We start from the raw sequence: 20,166 nt of genomic DNA, 5'->3' as shown, positions 1-20,166 counted from the left end.
ACTACGCATAGGTGTCGTTACTGATGGACGTTTCTTCTATCGCTTTCCTCTCTTTGCTTTCGTTTCGTCTCTTTCACGTAAAAGTACAACCGTAAAGAGGCATAATAAAATATCTCGACGAAGGATAACAGGCTGGCCCCCAGAAACAAGCCCGCTGCTCCTCCTACGCTGGCTGCGCAAATAAATATGTTTAGTCATCGCGGAAGAGATCATTATATATAAAGACAACATACGTACTCAGGAAATCCGTAAAGCTGTATAGCAGTTCTCGACTATAGATTATTTGCGGCAACTTGACGTGTAAAGTTATTATGGACGATTTTATAAAATTGTCCCTAGAATAATTGAATACATTTTTAAACATACGTACCGGTTACTTTCTAATGTTAGTTACGTTGTTAACTTAAATAAGTACAGGTTGGTTACTTCGTAGTCCATGATTTGATAGAAAATAACGTCGCATTTCGGGACGCATCCGCAAAAGGATGGTACTAATTCGTAGAGGAAAAGACGTTCGACTATACGACCGATGCAACGAAGCTGCGCTGCGTTACAGGTGTTTACTCCCTCTGTAATAACGGAAAGAAAAGAAGAGACATATTTAAGCGATCAGGAATTGTCAAACGTTATTCTTAATTTCTTAGAATTTGATTGACCGATAGGCTTGGTAAAATGCGGGCGACAGTTGCAGTAATCCTGTATGATCTTCATTCTACACTCGGTGATGCACATATTTTTCGAATAAGCTGGCACCATTTTCAAACCCCCTTCGTTAATAAATTTACAGTTTCTTTGATGAACGCTAAGCTCCTTTATATCCGGACTCGACGTAATCTGCGATATCGACATAACTGCTTCTTGCAATACGCCCGGCGTAATCCATGTCCTTTTCGGAATATTGTACGTTATGAATTCGGTCGGATCGATCACGGCCATCTAATCAGGGAAAAGAAAGAATTTTTATATTTTTGGCCCATTCTGATTCAGTGTACCCCGTCTATATGATTGCATAATATTGTAGTACCATAGCCAAACTTTCCACTGGGAAAGTGTCTTCGTTCATGGCGATATCGTCTTCGTAATGCGAAAGTTTTTCCACCGATGGAGTACCGGTCAAATTGTTGCTTTTCCAATAGCTAAAATAATTAAAACGATCGAATCGATTCAATCGGCTGGGAATGATAATACCGTTACTTTGTCCTTAAACCTACTGACTTTATTGTAAAATACTCGGCGAAGACACTTCTAGTCACAAGACAGAAGCCCCTTTCCGTCGAGACCCAATTTTCAAACGGATCGTTTTCGTCCAGAAGATTCGAAGAGAGGTTTCTCCGCAAATCGTAAAGGATCTCTAACCATTTGGTTGGTGGAACTTTGTCGAAGACCGGCGCTTCCAGCATATTCTCGTAGGTAGCGTTAGCGAGATAGGTGAAGAATCGTTCCGCCTCCGATGTATGTTCGATGTTATGCCTGTGAACGGTTCAAGCAAAGTTCATTAATGCCCGAATAACGTTGCTTCGGCTGCACACGGCTGTACCTTTTAAATACTTCAGGTATTTTGCTTAATTCTATGGCCGGTACCGGACAAATGAACAGAGCCGGTTTAAATATTTCGAACGTTTCTCGATCGTTGCGCACCACGGTTACCGTGGCGTCATTTTGATAGCGGTCCCAAAACAGGAGCGAGAGAAGGATCAAAAGTAACAGAGCCCCGATTATGCACAACACTGCTAACAATCTACGTGACGCATATAGTGTATCGTAATTTTATTTAAAAAGGATCACTCGAAATGTCTCGTTAATAATATCTTACTTCTCTATCGGATGTTTATTTGGCGCTACCACATGGTTCAAGCCGTGTATCGTCGATGAACTGGCAAACATCACGAAATACTTTCCCGCGTTTGATCTTGGATTGATGGTTGGCATGCCAATTCGATCCGGCAGATCTGATGGAACGGATTCTTTCTCTTTCCGCGTGGTTTTCCAACGCGACCGAACGTCCGATAATATTTCATGCTCGTAGTAGAACTTATCTCTTCCTGGTACACCAGCTTTTGATGCACTCGGGTCTACCGTTCCCTTCGACATTGTTCTTTTCTCTTTACGTTCTCGTACGTTTCTCCCGCGTACAAGCAACGTATAAAATATAATGAAGGAGACAAAAAAAGAACCCGCAGTCAGATTCGTGTTGCGATCATTTTTACACTCGTCGATAAGAAACACTGCACGCAACTATCAATAATTAATTATGCGGTAGTAATAAAATGTTTGTTAGCGTAATCAGTAGCTAAAATTATTACACAGGGTGATTCGCTACACGTGTAACAAATTCTCACAGCTGATATTACACCTTAAAAGCAACAAAAAAGTTTACATAAACCTATAGGTCCGGTTTGCAAAAATGGCAAAGAAAATTGGGATTTTTGTTCTTTCACTTCATCTTATTGATTGCATCTTCCAAACCGTAAGTCCTACAAGAAAATGATAAACAATATTAACAAAAGCAATAAATTTCCTATTATAATAGTCGCTATTTTACCGTGAAACTCGAAAACAACTGGAGTACAAGGAGCTATAACAGAAACTCCGCTTCTAACCCCTGCAGGGCTCCAAGGAAAATTGTCCGCCATTTTTGCAAATTGCCTTCTTACAATTACTCTACGAATTTTAGAGTACTGCTAATTAAATAAAGAAATTCCTTAATTTTCATTGACTAGAAAGAATAAGATAAATTATATCTTCCGCTTGAGAGGTAAGAGAGAGAAAGATATATATATATATATATATATATGAAAGCCATAAGAAAGAGTGAGACGGATGATACCTACCCTACTCTGGAACCCCTGGCGCCATCTCTGTGAAAAGTGCTCAAACTGCTCGCACACGATTATCGACAGCGAAGTAAACTACTGAAGAACTACTAGCGCCATCTCTTGGAGAAGCGCTGAAACTAGTCGGCGTATTAGTTTCGCTACTTTCCACAGAGATGGCGGTAGTGGTTCAGTAGTTTACTTTGCTGTTGATAATTGTGTGCGAGCAGTTTGAGCACTTTTCACAGAGATGGCGCCAGGGGTTCCAGAATAGGGTAGGTATCATCCGTCTCACTCTCTCTTATAGCTATCTCATATATTTTTCTCTCTCTCTTACAGCTGTAATTCTGGTGCTTTTTGAAGCGTTACGCGGGTAGTTATTTCTTTAAATTTCAGCGATACAAAAGTAAAATTCAATTCTGGTACGAAATTGAAATGAAGCCACGGGTTAGTTTAACTTGGATATGTTGAGATTCTGGAAAATTTTATTTCAAACATAATCCGTATTTTAAACAAATTCACATGTAATGCTTTTATAATGACACTTTATTAACTACAGACTTACTTAAACCGAAATACTGTTAATCGATCTATCCACATCATCCGTAAAGTTTTTCGGTATTCTTTTCTACATTCAGAACACGTCTTCTCTCTGCTGCTAAGATACGTTAAAATACGGTAAATAAAACTGAAAAAGTTTGCAGCACCATGTAGTTTTGTGGGGCGCAGAATAAACCGGTGCAACCCCGTGAAAGCTTAATAATTATAAAGAACAAAGATCGAATAATATCGAGGTATCTTAATAGCGTGTAGTCGAGTACAGGTAAGGATACTTAAGATAGAGCACGATCTCTAATTTCCTCTTCCTCTCCCTCCCTCGCACACATCTTAGATTAGATTATAGCTTGCTCTTGACGAGCTTGAAATTTGTGGTGTTACCGGCAAAATGCAGCGAATGCTAAACACTAACAGACGTTTATGCTTTCTTTACGTTTAACTACTTCTAGTATTTCTACGGTGTCCTCTTGTATTGCAAAAAGAGACGGTCATCGCATTAGCTGCATTTTCTTTCACGATTTCACGCCGTAAGTATCGTACAGAAAGTGCACCAGTAAAATCAACAACTATATAAATGTACAACAAATGATTGATAACCGATCGATAATAATACGTTTCGCGTATAAAGCTCTCGCGTCATCTTCTTCGACTCGAATCTCCCTTTTCTTAAGGTTTTATAAACTAAGTATGTACGTATGTACGAGTTCGATAACGTTACTGATTTCTCTTTTAAATATCTAATTATACAGCATTTTGTGCGTGAAATTTTCGCACTTTTTCAAGTACAATAACTAGTAGACAATTCGTGAACGAAGAGTAACATGCACTCTCCCCATTCGGAGATAGAATGATACGAAATTGGACGTGACACAACAGAATCGGTGTTATATGAAATTTATCAAACGAACGGTAATATATTACCTACGGTTTTTATAAACATACGTAAACATTCGAGTTTAAATTTCGGTGAAAAAGAGCAACGACCGGTTTCATACAGTCATTTGTCGATTGATCACTGCACGTTTCGAAATTGCTACTAACTACAATTGTATAGACAAATTATAGATAGTTAAGTGGCACTAGTCGAAAGTTGCCTGAGTACGTCATTCCGCTGACTAGATTTTCTTTCCATAACGATTCAATTATCTCTTATAAAAACTGGAGCTGTAGCTTAGAAAAGCTTAGAAACAGAATTCTCTGTGATATTTTCGTATATCGGTCATTAAAATCTAAGCTTGATCGTAAGCAACATTGATCGAGTGCGGTAAGCACCAACTTCTCCTCCGTAATCGTTAAACATTATCATATACTATAGATATAAAAACCCGATCGAACCTTATTGTTTCACCTGAACGATGGTTACGCGCGAATCTTGGGATACGCGATCAAAAAAGCATGATACCTTCTATCTAAGTACGTTTCGTGGATGACCGTGAGCAACGGTGTTATAGTGACCCGCCGCAATGAATAGTTTCTCTGGTTTGGTAGCTCGATTCGAACTATTACTATTCTTCAACATAAAATCAGTATCTTGTTTGCGTCATGAGAGAACTTGGGTGGAAACAATAGAAATAAGTAGCCAGTGCTAGGTCACAATGCCGTAACGCGTTATTAGACGGTACGGATATCTCCATGCGTGTTCGGCTGACGCCCGCTGCTGATCGTCAATCAGTGTAAACACATTTAATAAATCGATTATTTATTCGAAAGGAAACGGTTGATTTTATTCCTTGATTCGATCAGCAGCAGTTCCCAAGTTTCATGCCACCTTCTTCTTACTGGTCTTCTTGCTGCGAGGGAGAGTAGCGGAACTTATTATCTGAAAACCAGAAAGAAATCGCCTTTAATCCCTGTTTATTATCAATTAGCTTGGAGTAACGCACAATTCTCAACTAAAATTCCTTAACGTTCCTTAACTGCTTTTCAAATCAAAAGAAAGTGCACACATTTTTGCATCGATCCGTAACAGTTTACACAGCACACCGGTCGACAAGGTTTCACATATTTTTCTTTAACCAATCGATTAATATGGCAGAATTGTTATGGCCGCGTTAATAATTAAATAACATGCGTGTTTAGGGGCGTAATAGCTAACACTGGCTAAATGATTAGTGGTCTAGCGAATGATCAGAAAACACTAGAAACCATTTTCATACGATCTGAACGAATTAATCCATTTCTCTTCTCCAGATTTCCAGTGCACGACAAAGTGTCTAGTGAATGAGGAGGACAAGGAAGGATCGGTGATAAAAGGTTTGTTTAATTTGTCTGTAATAACCAGTCAAAGAGACCCGTCTAACACTTAAATGTAAAGCTTTTAAAAAATATCTGATTCCAATCTCTGGCCGGGTATCGGCGAGACTTTCTCCTCGTTCTCTTCGTTCTGATTTGACGCGAGCACGTAACTGTCCGAGCTATTTGAGGTATCGTTCTCGCTCTTATCGTCGTTCTGAACGTTTGCGCTTTGATTAGAATCGAGCAATCTTGCCGCAAGTTCAACGATCGTATCCTGTGACTCGATACTGTTCGATCTAGTATCTGGCGTACTAATATCCGAGGACGAGTCCTCGGTCTTTGCCGAAGACGCCTTGTGCTCTCTGGAAAAAGCACTGTGAAAGATGTTCTTCGGTATAGTCAGTAGTTTAGAAAAGCCTTCCTTGGTTCGTTGTCTCTTAGATTTTTTCCCCTTTGACTTGGCTTCACCGCTTTCCGCGGCGTGAGCTACGAACACGTCTTTCGTAGTGCTTGTGTTCGAAAAAGTCTTTAAGGTGCCAGTTTTAATTACCAAAGTGGCTTTCAACGCGCCCTGAGCGTCGATCTCGGTCAAATCTTCTTCGCTTCTCGTCAGAGGGACCTTTGGGGCCGGCTTCTTCTTGTACTTGCCAGATCGACCGAGACTGTCGGAATTACTTTGCGACGCATTCTCGTTCTCCGATACGGAATTGGTCTTCCGCGCGTCTTCCTCAGTCTCTGCCGGAACTTTTACCTTTTCATTCTCGCTCGTCTCATTAATTTCCACGTTCTGCGAGTCGACGATTGACGCGTCGCTGCGCTTGAATTTTTCTTGCGTGTAAACGATATTATTCATAGCTTTGTGAGCGTCGCTCAAAAGTTGTTTCAGTTCGTCGAATTTGTTCTGGCAAAGTTCATCCGTAACCGTGGCGCGCGTCGATTCTCGAGCACAACTATCCGCGCTTACGACTTCGTTCGAGCTCGAGACTGCCTCCTCGATTTTCGCATCGTCGTTTATTTGCTCTGCCAGCGGCGATCGTTCAGGGACAGTTGTCGTTTCTATGCTCTGAATTATTTGAACCTCCGCGGTAAGCACACCGTCCGACGGTTTACAGTCGGACTCTCCTGATACGGTTATCTCTGATTCGGGGCCTGATTGACTGGTATTTTGATGCGAATCATCGTTACCTGCTAGAAAGGAGCCACGATCGAATTTGATATAGTCGGCAACATTACTGTTTTGCGAGAGTAGAAGCAAGATCTCTAGAGCTTGTTCGGGAGTGACGAGACTCAAAGGTGTCGGAAGTGAGACGTTTTTGGAGAGAGAAGGATCGATGTCGACGGATTCCTCTCCCGAGTCCTTCAAATACCAGAAAGATTAATGTATCGTCGAACGAACAAGAAAGAACAAGAAAGGAAAAAAGAGAAATTTGTCCACTTAAATTTGGATAAATAGTCTCGATACGGTTTCACGCGGCGGAATTTAGTACCTCTGGGGTCTTCTTCGTGGCAGAGCGAGGTTTTGCGCGTGTTCTTGCACCGACACTCGCTGTTCGAACTAACGAATCGCCCTGAGATGTACGCCCGGATTGCAGTGCTTCCCCGCTGCTGTATCCGCTGGATATGTCGTCCGAAGACCTTATGTTACTGTAACGAAAAGGACGTCGTTAGCACAGTACCGAAACGATTATTCGTAAAACGTTATTCGTGTGTACTAACGTTAAGCTGGCTGTTGGTTCCCTGGATCTGGGCTGTCTAACGTCCACGTCCACCTCGGAGAAATACATCTCCACTCGGTTATTGGTCGACTGTGTCCGACGAGGACTGTACCCTCTTCTTCCAACGTGTTCTCGGCGGCGAGGTTCCACTGTAAATCGTACCAAATTAATAACAATCGAATCGTCTAAAAGCGTAGGATCGTTCGAGGCAGAATTTTGCTGAAATTCGTAGAGGTAGAATCGGCCAATAACCTTCCATGTCCGTCTCGTCGTGCATGTGCGCCGTGTTTCTATTCTCGTCCTCTTTCTCGCCGGTCAGGTCGCTCAGGCTGTAGCTCTTCTTTAAATGCTGCACCAGACCACCGCCCCCCTGAAAAAGCAATTTTCCGTTCTTTCAACCCGCCGTCTGCCGATCCACGATCCTCAGTCCCGTTGTTTGTTAGAGTTTAGTTGTGCGCAATTGGTCAGATCAAATTGATAAACGATCGAGCAAAAAGAAACGGGCTATCGAATGAGAGAGAGAGAGAGAGATGATTGAAAGAAAAGATAATAAGCAAAATAAATTCTTACCAACCCGAAAAAAGGTGTTAATGTGTTATCTGCCGTCACCGGGGCTTGTGTTCGATCTGTTGTGCGTCTTTAACAACGTGAACGCGTTCCGGTCTCTCGCCTATCCGGCTGCGTTTCTTTTCAACTTGCATTCTGGCACGTTAGTTGGCGAGTTAACGGCTAGCGTACCGCGTGTCCACCGATAGGACCACGGGTTCTCTCTCTTGATTAACTGGATCAACTCGTTAGACGGGATTCGCTCGGTAGAAACGAGAAGAATCGATCGATGTGGATGAACGTGAAACCGCGAATGTCTGCATCTCGTCGATTCGGCGAGCAGAGAGAATGGAACAAAGGAGGAGCAACAGCACGTCCTTATCCTCATAGAATACATTTATTTGAAAAGAAATATCCACGTACGCGTGATAAGAAATACATACGTACGCGTTCAATCTTTGGGATTGGGTATAAAAGTCTTACTCTCTAAACATTTCAATGGCAAATTTTCGCAGCACCGTTCCCTCGGCTACCCTCGGGCTAAACTCGGGAACAGTCGTAACGAGAGTTTCATTTCGGTTTCATCGCAGCTGAAACGTATCTCGTTGCTAACAACAATTAAAACTACAGTAACTACACCAACAAACAACGATTCGCTCCCGCTATTATCGATATATCATTTTTAACGTTAAACGATTTTCATCGTCGATTGTGCACGAGCAAAAAGTATGCTATCTATTATTTTAACAAGCGTCACGTGCGATCGAGGTATTAGGTATAGGTGCGGTATTCACCAGAATTTACTCGTCGAAATCGCACACAGTCTTTTAACTCTGTCTTCCTGAACGATATACATAAAAGTCGTAGCCTGTTACTTGGCTACTTTTTTCGTGAAAAAGGATTCGATCGAGAATGGTTTCATATATTTATTTGTTAAAAGTAATATAAGAGTTTATCAAGTTAACGTACGCAATAGAATCCCTTCTCGTTTCAAAGGATTCTATCGTAGAAGGCACCGATATTCCTGATTTATTAAAACTATCGCTATCCGCGATTGATGATCACGCGTCAATTATTCTTAATTCTAGTTTATATAAGAAAAAGTATAAATCGCAGACTTCGCAAAAAGGCACGCAGTAATAGTTTCACGATGTTCATTCGGTAAATGCTGGCCGGAGGATTTTGTAATTCAGATTACATTTGTGCTACCAGTATCTTTGTACGAGTAAAATGAAGTAGAGATTCACGCGATTAAAACTCACTCGCATCGATAGTATCGTGTACCTATTTCAAGATTAATTAAATTGTAAAAAAAAAAAAAGAAAAATAATAAAAGGAAATTGGCACTCTGTAATTTGTAACAAACGCACTCGCTATCGGACCTAATCTCCGTTCCCTAATCCTAACCGGTAACTTGGATTCCTTTTGCCGAAGCGATTCGCCATCCCTACGTCGCAACATTTCAATCAAAATTTCGTCCCATACTGTTGATCGAAATCATCGTCGCTGTATTTATACTCGGATCCACGAGTACGAGAGCTTTGCCGTTTGGTGTTGCTCTTAGTTCCCTCCCTCTTGGTCTTGCGTGGCTTGCGAGCTCTCCTCGGCGATGGTATTTTGAAGACTTCTTCCTGGACGCCATTAATTTTAACCAGCTCGTCGTCCGTATTCCCGTATTCGTTGTCGCGTAAACTGAGCATAGACCCCATGGGGACGAACTCCTCGGAGCTAGTGCCTGGAGACAAGAGGCTCCGGCTCATCGTTCCGCCGTCCTCTATCCGATCCGTCTTCTCCTTTATCGACGTCGGGCTTGACAGAGGCCTGACTGAGCTAGAAATCGCCGAGGTCCATTGGACGTTTGACTGTTCGGTCGCCACGATTTGATCTGACTTCAGCAATTGCTGATCCCGCATTTCCGTGTATTGATGCAAATTTTTTGTTTTATATACATACACGATCGCCGTGGGATGTTTTTTTTTTTTTTTTTGACAATGTTGCGAGTCGAACGCAATGGACACGAGTCAACATTGTATTTTTGATAAGCGATCATGGTTAAAGGGACGGCGATGATTGGTAGTGGTTAAACGATGTTGCAGAGTGATGGCAGTAGTCGACGTTGGTGTATTTTATTAGAGGCGGTAACGGCGTGCAGGATAGAGGCGTGCAGGACAACGAAAACATAAAATCAAGAAAAAAATATTGTACGATTAGCAAGGATGGAAACTTGTCAAAGCGATTGCTGAAGCGGGTTCAAGTTTTACGCGGTGTTCCCGCGATCGTTTAACTGCGAAGAAGAGCCATTCTACGAGATAAACTATCGATCCTTTTGTACGCTTCCATCGATTCTTCCACGGAACAAGACGCGATCATTTGAATCGCTACGTAATTGGTAAGAACGGCCTTCCGAAACTTACCTTAATGGCGGTTTGCATGAGAACGGTGGTAGCGTAATTGACACCCTTCGAGCCAAGGTGTAACACCGCCGTGTAACCCTGTTCTGTGGCGCGCGCTAGAGCTTCGTCGATCTCAGCCTCGCGTCGAATCAAAGCTGGATGAACGAAGCGTCGGTAAAGAATGCTCGAGCCTTTTGTGGCTGGGCTCAGAAGCCAAATCACCAAGATCGTCTTGATCTCGTAGTAAAACGGAAACCTAGACGAAAGAACAATAATGTTTAAACGGATAAAAGAGTCGCGCGGTACGCGAAATAGATGAAAAAAAGAAAAGAAAAAAAAGATATACGACGGGAAAGGGAGAAGAGAGAGAGAGAGAGAGGGAGAGAGAGTGAGGGAGGAACGGAGAAGAGAAAATGCGAGGGTATTCCCGGTCAGAAATACACGGGAGCTTCCCTTTCTGGTTGTAACCCGAGTATGAAGGGAGAGATCTAGCACAAGAGGGAGGAACACCAGAAACAGAATCGGAAGACGAGACGCCGGTAGAATCCTCAGAAGTGCATGTAAGCCAATATCCATCTCGGCTGAAATTAGACTTTCGGAATTTCCCGGTGGCGAACGTCGGACCACGCGGTTTACCTCGGTTTATTGGCCTCCGCTCGCACGAATTTGACTCGCTTCCGGTGAAAACGGGGCCATGAACGACCTACCCTTTCTATCGGGATTTTAGCCCGCGATTCTCACCGTAAGGGCACACTTCGATGCAACAAGTTAGAAGAGGACCGAATCGTCCTCGTTCGATCATATTCGCTCGTTTAAATGAAAAACATACGATGAAAGCGTTGCTCACCAAAAGCTAAAGAAGACATCGGTGAAGGTTTCCGCACACGTGAACAGTGCGAACACGATCCAATACATCATCCATTTCACCTGGAAAGAAGGATACGGTTGACCAAGACAAAGCTCGCCAATTTGAAAGAAAGAAGCCCGATAAAACTAGCCCCATTGATAAATATTTGCGTAGCCAAGTTCACGCCTTCGTAAACGAGACGATCAATGTTTGACCGTATCGTTATCGATGAGGTTAGTTAGAAGCTACTCTTCTATTCCGAAGCTCGTTCTCGTGGCTGGTCCCATTAATTAGGATCATCAAACATAATCGGTGGTAATGGAACGCGTATAGATCCGATACTTACGTATTCTTTCACATTCTTCGTTCTCACTGCCTTGTACGAAGCGTAGGCTGGATATAAATTGCCGAATACTAATCTGAAAATCGGATAGAACAGAGAGTGAGTCAGCGTTCGCGGCATTATCATTACCAGGAGTGCGGACAAGATTCCCAGGTAGCCCAGGGTCATTCTTTTCGGTAATTGGTCGGCACAGAATCGTACGAGGGCGAGGATACACGTAACCAGAATTCGAGGTACGCTGGTTCTTTGGATCATCCAGAGAAATGGATTCTCCTCGAGATGGTTCGCCCGAGGCTCGTTTATTTCCACTTCCATTCCACGCGAAAAATCTCTATCCCCCTTGTTCCGTCTCGAATGCTTTTCGATCCTCGTCGGTCCGATCCGACGTATCGAACTGAAAAACATTCAACCGAAGAAAGTCAGAAATTGTGAAACTCGCTCGAGTTACGATATAGATTGGCGTGGAATGTCCGAAAGGAACCTTACAGAATTTACGAACGGATGTTGCGACTGTTGTTCTTGCTACTCGACAAAGTACGTGAACGTGTCACGAAATTCTAAAACAAGGATGATCGATCGTCAACGTCACTTCGCGAATCGCAAATTTGTTACCTCTTACCAAACGGTCATTTCGTCGACGTGCGATCCGATTCGCGAACGGAACTAGTTTCCTCTTTGCGATGCACTTGTTGCATCCTCCGCGTCGAAACGTTTCGTCACATCGTTGTTTCACGGTTACGAATCGATTCGTATCGTTTCGTTTCGTTTCGTCTCGTTTCGTTTCGTCGAAAGGATCGAGCAACGAATGGGTGGTGGCGGTCGCTCGATCGAGGGAAACTCGTCGATTATCCTCGAGATCGACTCGCACGGCTTGTTCCGCTCGCGGATGCTTCCAGTTAAAGACTAAATGCGAACCCGTGTTCTGCCGGCGACGTGTCGACTGCACCGACGGTCTACAGACTCTATTTTAACTCCTTAAGCCGCTGTCGCACGTACGAGCCACGAATTCACTTGTCGCGGCCTGGAGACGACTACGATTCCACTTTGTTCACCACCGTTCTCCAACAATTTTTCATTACCTTTCCTATTTTCGCGGAAACCTTTGTTCGGTGCCACTAGAAACGAACGCTGCTTTGACGATGATCATCGGAACGACGAGATACTTCTACCGAGAATCACGCGAAACTACGGTCGATTGCGTTTCGCAGGTAATTCGATGATTGTCACCAATGTCGCTACTCGATTACGTAACAGGGCGTCCTTTGTGCGCAGCGTGTACTTATTATTTGCGCGTTAACGAGCTGGACGTTTTCAATTTTTCCACCTTCCTAGAAATTCAATTAGCGCGAGTCGAAACTCGAGAACTCCTTGGATCCGACTCCTCTCTTTCGCATACCGAGACCGGTTAATTTACGCTCGTCGAACGACGTCCCTCGACTGTTAATCAACCGAATCGAACATTCTCAAATCTTTGTTTATAAATACGGATCGAAATGGATCGCGATCGTCCATGTCTGTCCCGTGTATCCCGTGTATCGACGTGTCGCGCAGTCTACGCTGGAAAGGATAATTGAATTTTTAGGGTTGCGCGCGATTAGAGGACTCAGCCTGTCGTAATGTCCGACCTGCCCGATAAAATCGCGAACGCGATTCGCGACAATTGTTATCGGGCTACCGGTTTCATGTTTATTAATACAATCACGTAACCGTGCGCGCGTGTTCACCGGCGCGCACGCGGAAACGCAGAGCAAACGCGACTCCCCGTCTACGTCGACATGTTTATTCGCACGAGGTCAAGATCATTGTCGTTCGTTCGCTCGCAGCCTGGATTCCATCATATTTCGCCGCGTATCGTCCACGAGCGCATTCCCCAATTTCTAATGAAAAAATGTTGAAAAAAGCAAACGAAGAAGACAGGGGGGCAACGATCGTGCATTTTCTAATTAAAACGCGCGGAAAAAGTGTCAGTCTTTCGTCCGAGGTAGCGTTCGGTACACGTAAAACGGAGAAAACGGGGATACGTGGCCCGATACTCGCAGCAAGGTAACTTTTCATCGCGCTTCAGGGTCGACCCAGTTTTCTATTTTAATCGCGGCCCTTCTCGAGCCACAATTTCCCTCGAGTCCCTCTTTATTATCTCTTCTCCATTAATTAAAACACTGTCGGATACGGAACCCGTCATTCCGCGGATTCGAACGAACGATGTCGATATTAAGCGGACTATTAACTTTCCACCAAACGAATAGAATGGCACGAGCCGTTGTGATTCATTTCGACCCTTGATGAGCAAGGGATCGTCAAAAACGAGCGTAACGAGGGCGTGTCCGATTATTTCGAGACGGGGACAAAGAGCATCAACCTGAGATCCAATGCTATGTATATGCTGTATACATACATACGCGTACGCCTATAGCATAAGCTGGATATAAGTAGCTGCAGCTAGAGAAGCTAAGTGAGCTTATATCACATTCGTACGTAAAATGTATAACACTTTCGTTTTCTTTTTCTCGCGAAGATTAATGGGTGCGAGCAACAATCCATAACTGCGAGGCGATGAATTCGACATCGGGAGAACTCGGAAACCTGGATGATTAAATATATCGCGTCACAGAGGAATGGTAAGAAGGAAAGGAGGTCCAAGATAAAAAAAAAAGAAAGTTCACCCGTTCGTTCACCTTCTTGATCGATTTATTGCTCTGTTAAACATACTTTTACTTAGTTTACTTAGAAGGATTCTCATGTTTTCGTTACAATCTTTAACGGAGAGGGTAGGAACATCACCGAGACCGTATTTACAATCGTTACCCGTTTAAAAACGGGCAAATGTGTGTTCCATGAATAACGTCGGGCCTCTACTGGCATGGCTACCGGCGTTGGACCTTTCAGAGGTAACGGACAGGTCATCATTAAACTGTAAATTTGATATTTCGACTAGCGAAACGCAGAGCTCGTATTATGAAAGAGAATGATCGAAAGTTAGAGTGCAAGAGTAGACAGGTTTGACGCGTAAGCCTCTTTGCTACGAGTTCAACATTGGCCTCGATCGCTCGAACCGTCGTCCACCAGCTGATCGATCGTTAGATTAGAAACTGCGCGCGAGTCTCTCTTCTCGAATCCCTTTGTCCGTTTCCCCTATCTTGGAAAACTTTTTCAGGCAGAGTCGACAAGGTCTCGGATGGTAGTAACTGAGACCTCCAAGATTTGAAGACAGAAATTGTTGACTGGTTAAGGGCACGTTTCGCTTTCTCCGCGAGCCGATCACAGGACTTTTTTACTCCACTAGACCGGTCTCTTTATTGTCACGCCGACCGACGTCGTTCTGGTGCAACGACCAGCTAAGTGATTCAACTAACGTTTTCTAAGTGGCGGCGGCTCGAACGAGCGATTTCTTTCTTAGTGGTACCACCGGCTTCTTTCCTTTCCCTTCCACTCTCTTCTCTTTCCGGCTATTTTCTTCTTCTCGCCGCTCCTTGGGGAGCTTCGAGACCTTCGCTTGACAAAGACAAATTTCACGATCGTCAGAGAAATAGGATCGAATCGTGCGGTTCAGCCCGATGCAGAGTAACAGCTAGTCGAGCGAAATAACTGAATAACCTCGTCGAGATACGTACCTGTCGGATCGCTTTATTCGATTAAACTATGCGATTTTTTCAACACTCGATCGCTAACTCAGCGATTATGCAAAAACGCCGGACCCTCCACCTGGAAACCTTTCATAAAGTTCCAAAAACCGATTGAGAATTTCGTTCAACGCTCCGCTTGATACTTCGCCCTCTGTTCTCCACGAGTCGTTCCGAATGTTAAAAACTCCGACTCCAATTAAACTCTCTTAATTTGGAGATTTCGCGTTCATTCCCTTAACTGTAACTTTCATTTCTTCCAGGTTAACTGTTACATCCTCGTCTATTGCCATCAAGAGTCTAATCTGCTGGTCAATTTTCTTCTCCACTAAAGAGGCATCTTGCTCCAACGTTTCCAACGAATGCTTCGACGAATTGGTCGACGAACTCATAAATCGGGAACAACAGAACTCGCGATCTAATTGATGTTGCGGAATACGAGATGTGCCTGTAGCCGAAGTCAAAGTCTCGGGAACCTCGAACCTTTTTGTCGGATGTATCTACCACGAGCGTCGCGACGCCCAAACTGGAAGCTGGCCACTTCTGCGCGTCGGTTTATATTTAAACAGCGGAGTGTGGCCGCTGAAAAGAAGAGAGAGAGAGAGAGAGAGAGAGAGGAACGAAAAAAAGAGCAAGAAGCGAACGGTGCAGGGGGCGTTGTATTGAAAGAGTGTAGCCAGGGAGAAATACCGGACGAGCGAGAAAAAAAAAAAAATATTTTGCAGCATCTGAAACGAAAACATTTTGGGAAATGCCCAAGCACCATTGATTTATCTCGATGCTATTTAAAGAAGAAATATCGCGCGTGATTTAAGGAATCAGGAATAACAGAAGAGTTCTCATTCCGATCGCGATAAGATGACAATGCTTATCTCGTAAGGAATGGCATTGCTTGCAAACTATCGGAGAAGGCGCGTGTGCATGGAAAAAGCGCACGCGTGTCCCTCTTCCGTTGAGAAATTCCGTTGGGAAACCCATTCTATAAAAGATCCACAAACATCAGGGTCGGTGATTCGTAGACCTCCCACGTAGCGCACTGCGTCTGAACTTTCTCAAGCGAAGCAGCGAACCGGCAGCAGTTTGCATACGGTGAAACGTTTCGAACGAATCCGCATCTCGTTGAAAGATCTAAGAAATAATGCGAACGAACGAACCTAGAGCTATACGCGAAGGGATCGAAGTTGGAAATAATCTCCCGTGTCCCTGCACCATCCGAGCGAAAAACAAAGCGCGCTGCATTCCAGCGCATCTAGTCGACTGTGGATCCCCGCCGCCAGCAGCGGCGGCACCCTCTCCCACCCACACCTAGCCAGAAAATGAAGAAAAAGAGAAGGACAAGGAGGAGTGTTCGGTCGAAAAAGAGAATCGAAGGAGAGGGAGGAGGGAGGCGAGGATCGAAAGGGAGAGGGATATATCAGAACGATACCAGGAGCGTGAGGTCTCGGGGTACGCCCAAAGGGTCATCACCCTGCCGCGAAACCCACGATGCTTTCGGTTCTGCCCGCGCCACCCTCCTCCGGTCTCTACGAGTCTCGTGCTCTTTACCACACCCTCGTGACGTGCACTTTTGCTCCCTGGCGCGTCTCCAGGGACGAAGAAATATGGGCTGGCCTGCGAGAAAATGGCGTAATTATATACGAGGGCGGGAAAAAGGAGGGTGTAAATCAAAACGGCGCCCTTTCTCCCGGCTCTTGTGAAACCTCGAACCAGAGAGGAACACCAACTTGTTATCTACCAACCGGCGAGAGGTTCGAGATTTTTTCGATCCACCGTTCCCCGGGGAACAGCTCTTCGACGCGTAACCGCGATAACGCCTCGATCTTGCGAACGGAACCTCTTTTTTTTTTTTTTTTTTTTTTTATCACGGATCTACAATACAACTCGAGGATACGTAAGATCTGCTCCGGAGATTTCGCTCGACCTAATTTCGACTCTTTCAATTCGACAACTGCCTATGGAACGGGAAATAATTTTCTATTGTACGCGATCACATTCTAACGACCAGCTGAAGCGCCATTGTTTCTGTTAACAATTATTATTTTGCTGAAAACAATTTCGCACAAACCTAGATAATGATGCTTATTTGGAGAAAAAAAAAGCATGGAATCGTTGAAACAAAGCCCCCGAAGTAACGAGTTTCCCGGTTTAGACGAGTGGAATTTCACGATAAAATGAACGTTGAATGAAAATCATTTCAATTTCCAAGACTGATTCGCGACAAATGTGAAACTATTACCGGACAGTCGGAAATGTTCCGTTAATCTGGCAAAATACACCGGCCGCCGAGGGCGCAGAGGAATGAAAAAAGTACGGCGAGCGAGTCGCATCGTAATTAGCGAACGGCATTCTTAATTATTCTAATGAGGGCAATGACGTCACGAGGTCGAGGATCCTAAGTACTCGAGCATATTACCGCAACTCTCCGACGCAACTTCTCTCTTCCACTGTGCCATGTCGAGTTTTCTCCTTTCCTTTTTTCGCCTTTCAGTCGCTGCCAGCTTTTTCAAATATGTACTCGAGCCTCTCTTTACGTGGATTTCTCTTGGTCGAGCCACCGCGTGTTCTACGCTCGACCGAACGCGACGTAATAACACGCCAGAATCATATGCTGTCTACGTCGGGCAAACCAACTAACGATCGCTCTCTTCGCGATTCCGAAAAATTGCTCGAATCGAATCGGATTAACCCGTATGTTCTCGTTCCAACCGTTTCCACCGCGACTCGGATTTTCTCGGTGTACAGAAGCAGGCGTAAGCCACATTTTCGAATACGATACTATGGAAATAGCCCGGCGGCTACAGAGGAACGTCATTGTCTCGCGTTCAAATCGGCCGTCGAAAACGCGCAGCTACAACAACGAAAGAAACGTCTACATCCATAGAAAATGAGATACCTTTCAGTGGCATCGGAAATATAGGTCACGGAACGAAACAAAGAGGCTAGGTAAATAGATTGAGGGTGTCTTGCGGAGGGGATAGAAGGGGAAAAAAAGAGTCGATAGGTATTTCTCGACCCGGTTCGCGTACCATTCGCAAAATTAATCGTCGCTCGTGCGCGCAAAGATTTTACGAAGATCAAGCCCGCTCTTTTCTCATCGATATTCGTTGAGCTGGAGCAAAAAATAAACAGACAACAACCACCACCGTCCACGGTTGGTTAGCTGATAAAGAGAGCCGGTAGCGCGTGTAACGCATCGAACGAGTTAATGCTGGATCTTCTCTGAAACGAAATATCGATTCACGACGAAACACCAGAGAACTGTGCCGCGTTTACACTAACTGCACCGTAATTTCTGAACCCGAGGAAAAGGAGAAGCCTGAAGGGACGAGACGAGACGAGACGAGACGCGAAGAGAATAGAAGGGCAGGGAAGGGAGGGGAAGGGAAGGGAAGGGAAGGGAAAGAGAAAACGAGGGTGCTGCACGAGGCGCCATTGCTCGTGCAACACCGGCAGAACTACCCTCCTGTTGCCAACCGGGCATCGATCCAACGACACCGACCACGTTTCTCTGGTCTACCAAGAAAGCATCCCCCGGTGTGCCCGTTTCCTTCCGCTCGCAGACTTCCTCTCCGCCAAGATCTACCACGCTCTACTGCTTCTAGACACGCTATCGATCATCAGACGAATTATTCCGAAGAAAATTCGATCCGAATTTACGTAATTCGCTCCAGCTAAATAACTGTTATTACCTATTGGACATTTTCCAAACATTTTTTCGCGTGCTTGACGCAAGCGTTGTTCTATTTTTACTAAAGTTTTTATCGACTAAGGATAAGGAGAGGCTGCGGAGATGCGAAGAAAATGAGGCAAGCATTTTTAGACGGTCGTTCGTGCGTAGGATACGACGAGGTGAAAGGGAAATGGACCTGTATTCCTTGGACGCGATAAAGAGACAATGCTCGATGTGTACAAAGACCACCGAACGCACGTGAGTCATGCTACTCGAACAGGAATGAGGTAATATTCCTTATTGAAGAAAGAGATATCCACTGAGGAATACTGCGATGCATCGGCGGATCAACCGTAAAGTATGGAAACCCGTTTCCTATCCTGCCTTTTTTCTTGCCGTACGCTGAATACGGCTTATCGTCAACCTCGACGAGCGTGAGTCACGTCTCAGCTGAGACGTGCACGCGTGTTACCGGCTGTGTAAGCTTAACGACGATGGCGACGGCGACAATGCCCATCGTTGTGACGCGGCTTCTCAATCAGCTGATGCTGGGTCAGAGATTCATCTTCGACCGGCTTTGACTAGCTCTCGACTTTACCAACGGCGTCTCCAATGTCTGTTCGACGATTTTCTCTTCATCCCCTATGCGCGTACATGCTCCGATACTAAAATATCTTGGCGAAAAGTTCCTATCTTTCCAGTCTGTAAACGTAAACAATAGATCCTCGAAGCAACGGCAAAGTGACTAACGAAAGTGACTAACGTAGTATTCGGTAGATAAGATAAATGCGTCAACATTCCTATCTCATACATTGTGACGCAGTTTTGTATACGTACTCGATCAGCTGATGGTGGCGATCGTCGAGGAAACGATGTTCTGGGATACGTAAGAGACTACCTCGTCGCGTCTCTGACCCGAACTAATAAGTGTGGGATCGTATTTGGTCCTTGCACGAGTGCGCCCAGTTATTTTTAGATGCTCGGTATGTCTTGTGTAGAAAATGGGTACAAAGAATAAAGAGCAAGAGGACGTAAGAGCCAGACCTATCCAGGCCGTGGAACATGTCCAACGTGCTCGGATAAGTTTTATTGTGTCTTTGGGTTAAATACATAGCTCGGAGTATTATTGTAATTTAAATGGTGTTCAATTATAGAAACGGCCTAGGCGTGTCGTCTTCGCACGAGTCGCGCGCACATTTAAATTCGGTGGGACAAATATGAAAATTTAGGCGTGCGAAAGGTTATGCGCAAGGTGTCGTAATACGAGAGTACGTCCGCAATAGTGGAGCAGGCGCCTGCTACAGGGGCTCGAAAGTTAACGGTCAGGTTAGGTCTACGCGAAATAGGTCCGCAAGTAAACGACGTTGGGTATTGCGCGAAGATTCACTGTTACCATTTACACTTTCACTCGCACACGATTCTCTCT

The 20,166-nt window shown here is 44.5% G+C and overlaps 2 protein-coding genes across 5 annotated transcripts in view; both read right to left on the bottom strand.

Annotated features, from left to right (window-relative positions):
• Positions 1 to 7: 7 nt before the first annotated feature.
• Positions 8 to 2,028, bottom strand: LOC143429901 (pickpocket protein 19). Its single transcript, XM_076905742.1, has 8 exons — positions 1,814 to 2,028; positions 1,538 to 1,738; positions 1,216 to 1,470; positions 1,025 to 1,136; positions 657 to 936; positions 416 to 569; positions 238 to 335; positions 8 to 172 (listed from the first exon to the last, which is right to left on the bottom strand). Exons 1-8 carry the CDS (start codon positions 1,927 to 1,929, stop codon positions 18 to 20), a joined length of 1,371 nt encoding a protein of 456 aa, XP_076761857.1. The 5' UTR covers positions 1,930 to 2,028; the 3' UTR covers positions 8 to 17.
• Positions 2,029 to 5,047: 3,019 nt separating this feature from the next.
• LOC143429718 (uncharacterized) overlaps positions 5,048 to 20,166 on the bottom strand; it is an 86,493-nt gene continuing 71,374 nt past the window's right edge. The window contains exons 1-8 of one of the 4 annotated variants that reach the window (XM_076905454.1): positions 11,454 to 11,799; positions 11,108 to 11,187; positions 10,282 to 10,516; positions 7,574 to 7,691; positions 7,323 to 7,470; positions 7,094 to 7,250; positions 6,792 to 6,963; positions 5,048 to 5,190 (exon numbers count right to left, since the gene is read on the bottom strand). In XM_076905454.1, the coding sequence (XP_076761569.1) occupies positions 5,147 to 5,190; positions 6,792 to 6,963; positions 7,094 to 7,250; positions 7,323 to 7,470; positions 7,574 to 7,691; positions 10,282 to 10,516; positions 11,108 to 11,187; positions 11,454 to 11,765 (1,266 nt within the window). In that variant the 5' untranslated portion in view covers positions 11,766 to 11,799 and the 3' untranslated portion in view covers positions 5,048 to 5,146. Of the gene's footprint in view, positions 5,191 to 5,527; positions 6,964 to 7,093; positions 7,251 to 7,322; positions 7,471 to 7,573; positions 7,692 to 10,281; positions 10,517 to 11,107; positions 11,188 to 11,453; positions 11,800 to 20,166 lie in introns of those variants that run through there. The other 3 variants (XM_076905455.1, XM_076905452.1, XM_076905453.1) reach the window with 3 other exon arrangements.

Source organism: Xylocopa sonorina, chromosome 12, assembly GCF_050948175.1.
Source record: "Xylocopa sonorina isolate GNS202 chromosome 12, iyXylSono1_principal, whole genome shotgun sequence".
Classification (NCBI taxonomy): domain Eukaryota; kingdom Metazoa; phylum Arthropoda; class Insecta; order Hymenoptera; family Apidae; genus Xylocopa; species Xylocopa sonorina.
The sequence above is the reverse complement of the archived record's forward strand: the minus strand, read 5'-3'. Positions and strand labels throughout refer to the sequence as shown.

Coding starts and splice junctions, on each gene's coding strand:
- LOC143429901 (XM_076905742.1), bottom strand. CDS start 1,929: ATGCCAACCATCAATCCAAGATCAAACGCGGGAAAGTATTTCGTGATG. Junction 1,137..1,215: donor GCCGAGTATTTTACAATAAA/GTCAGTAGGTTT, acceptor TAATTATTTTAG/CTATTGGAAAAGCAACAATT. Junction 173..237: donor CAGCTTTACGGATTTCCTGA/GTACGTATGTTG, acceptor TTATTTGCGCAG/CCAGCGTAGGAGGAGCAGCG.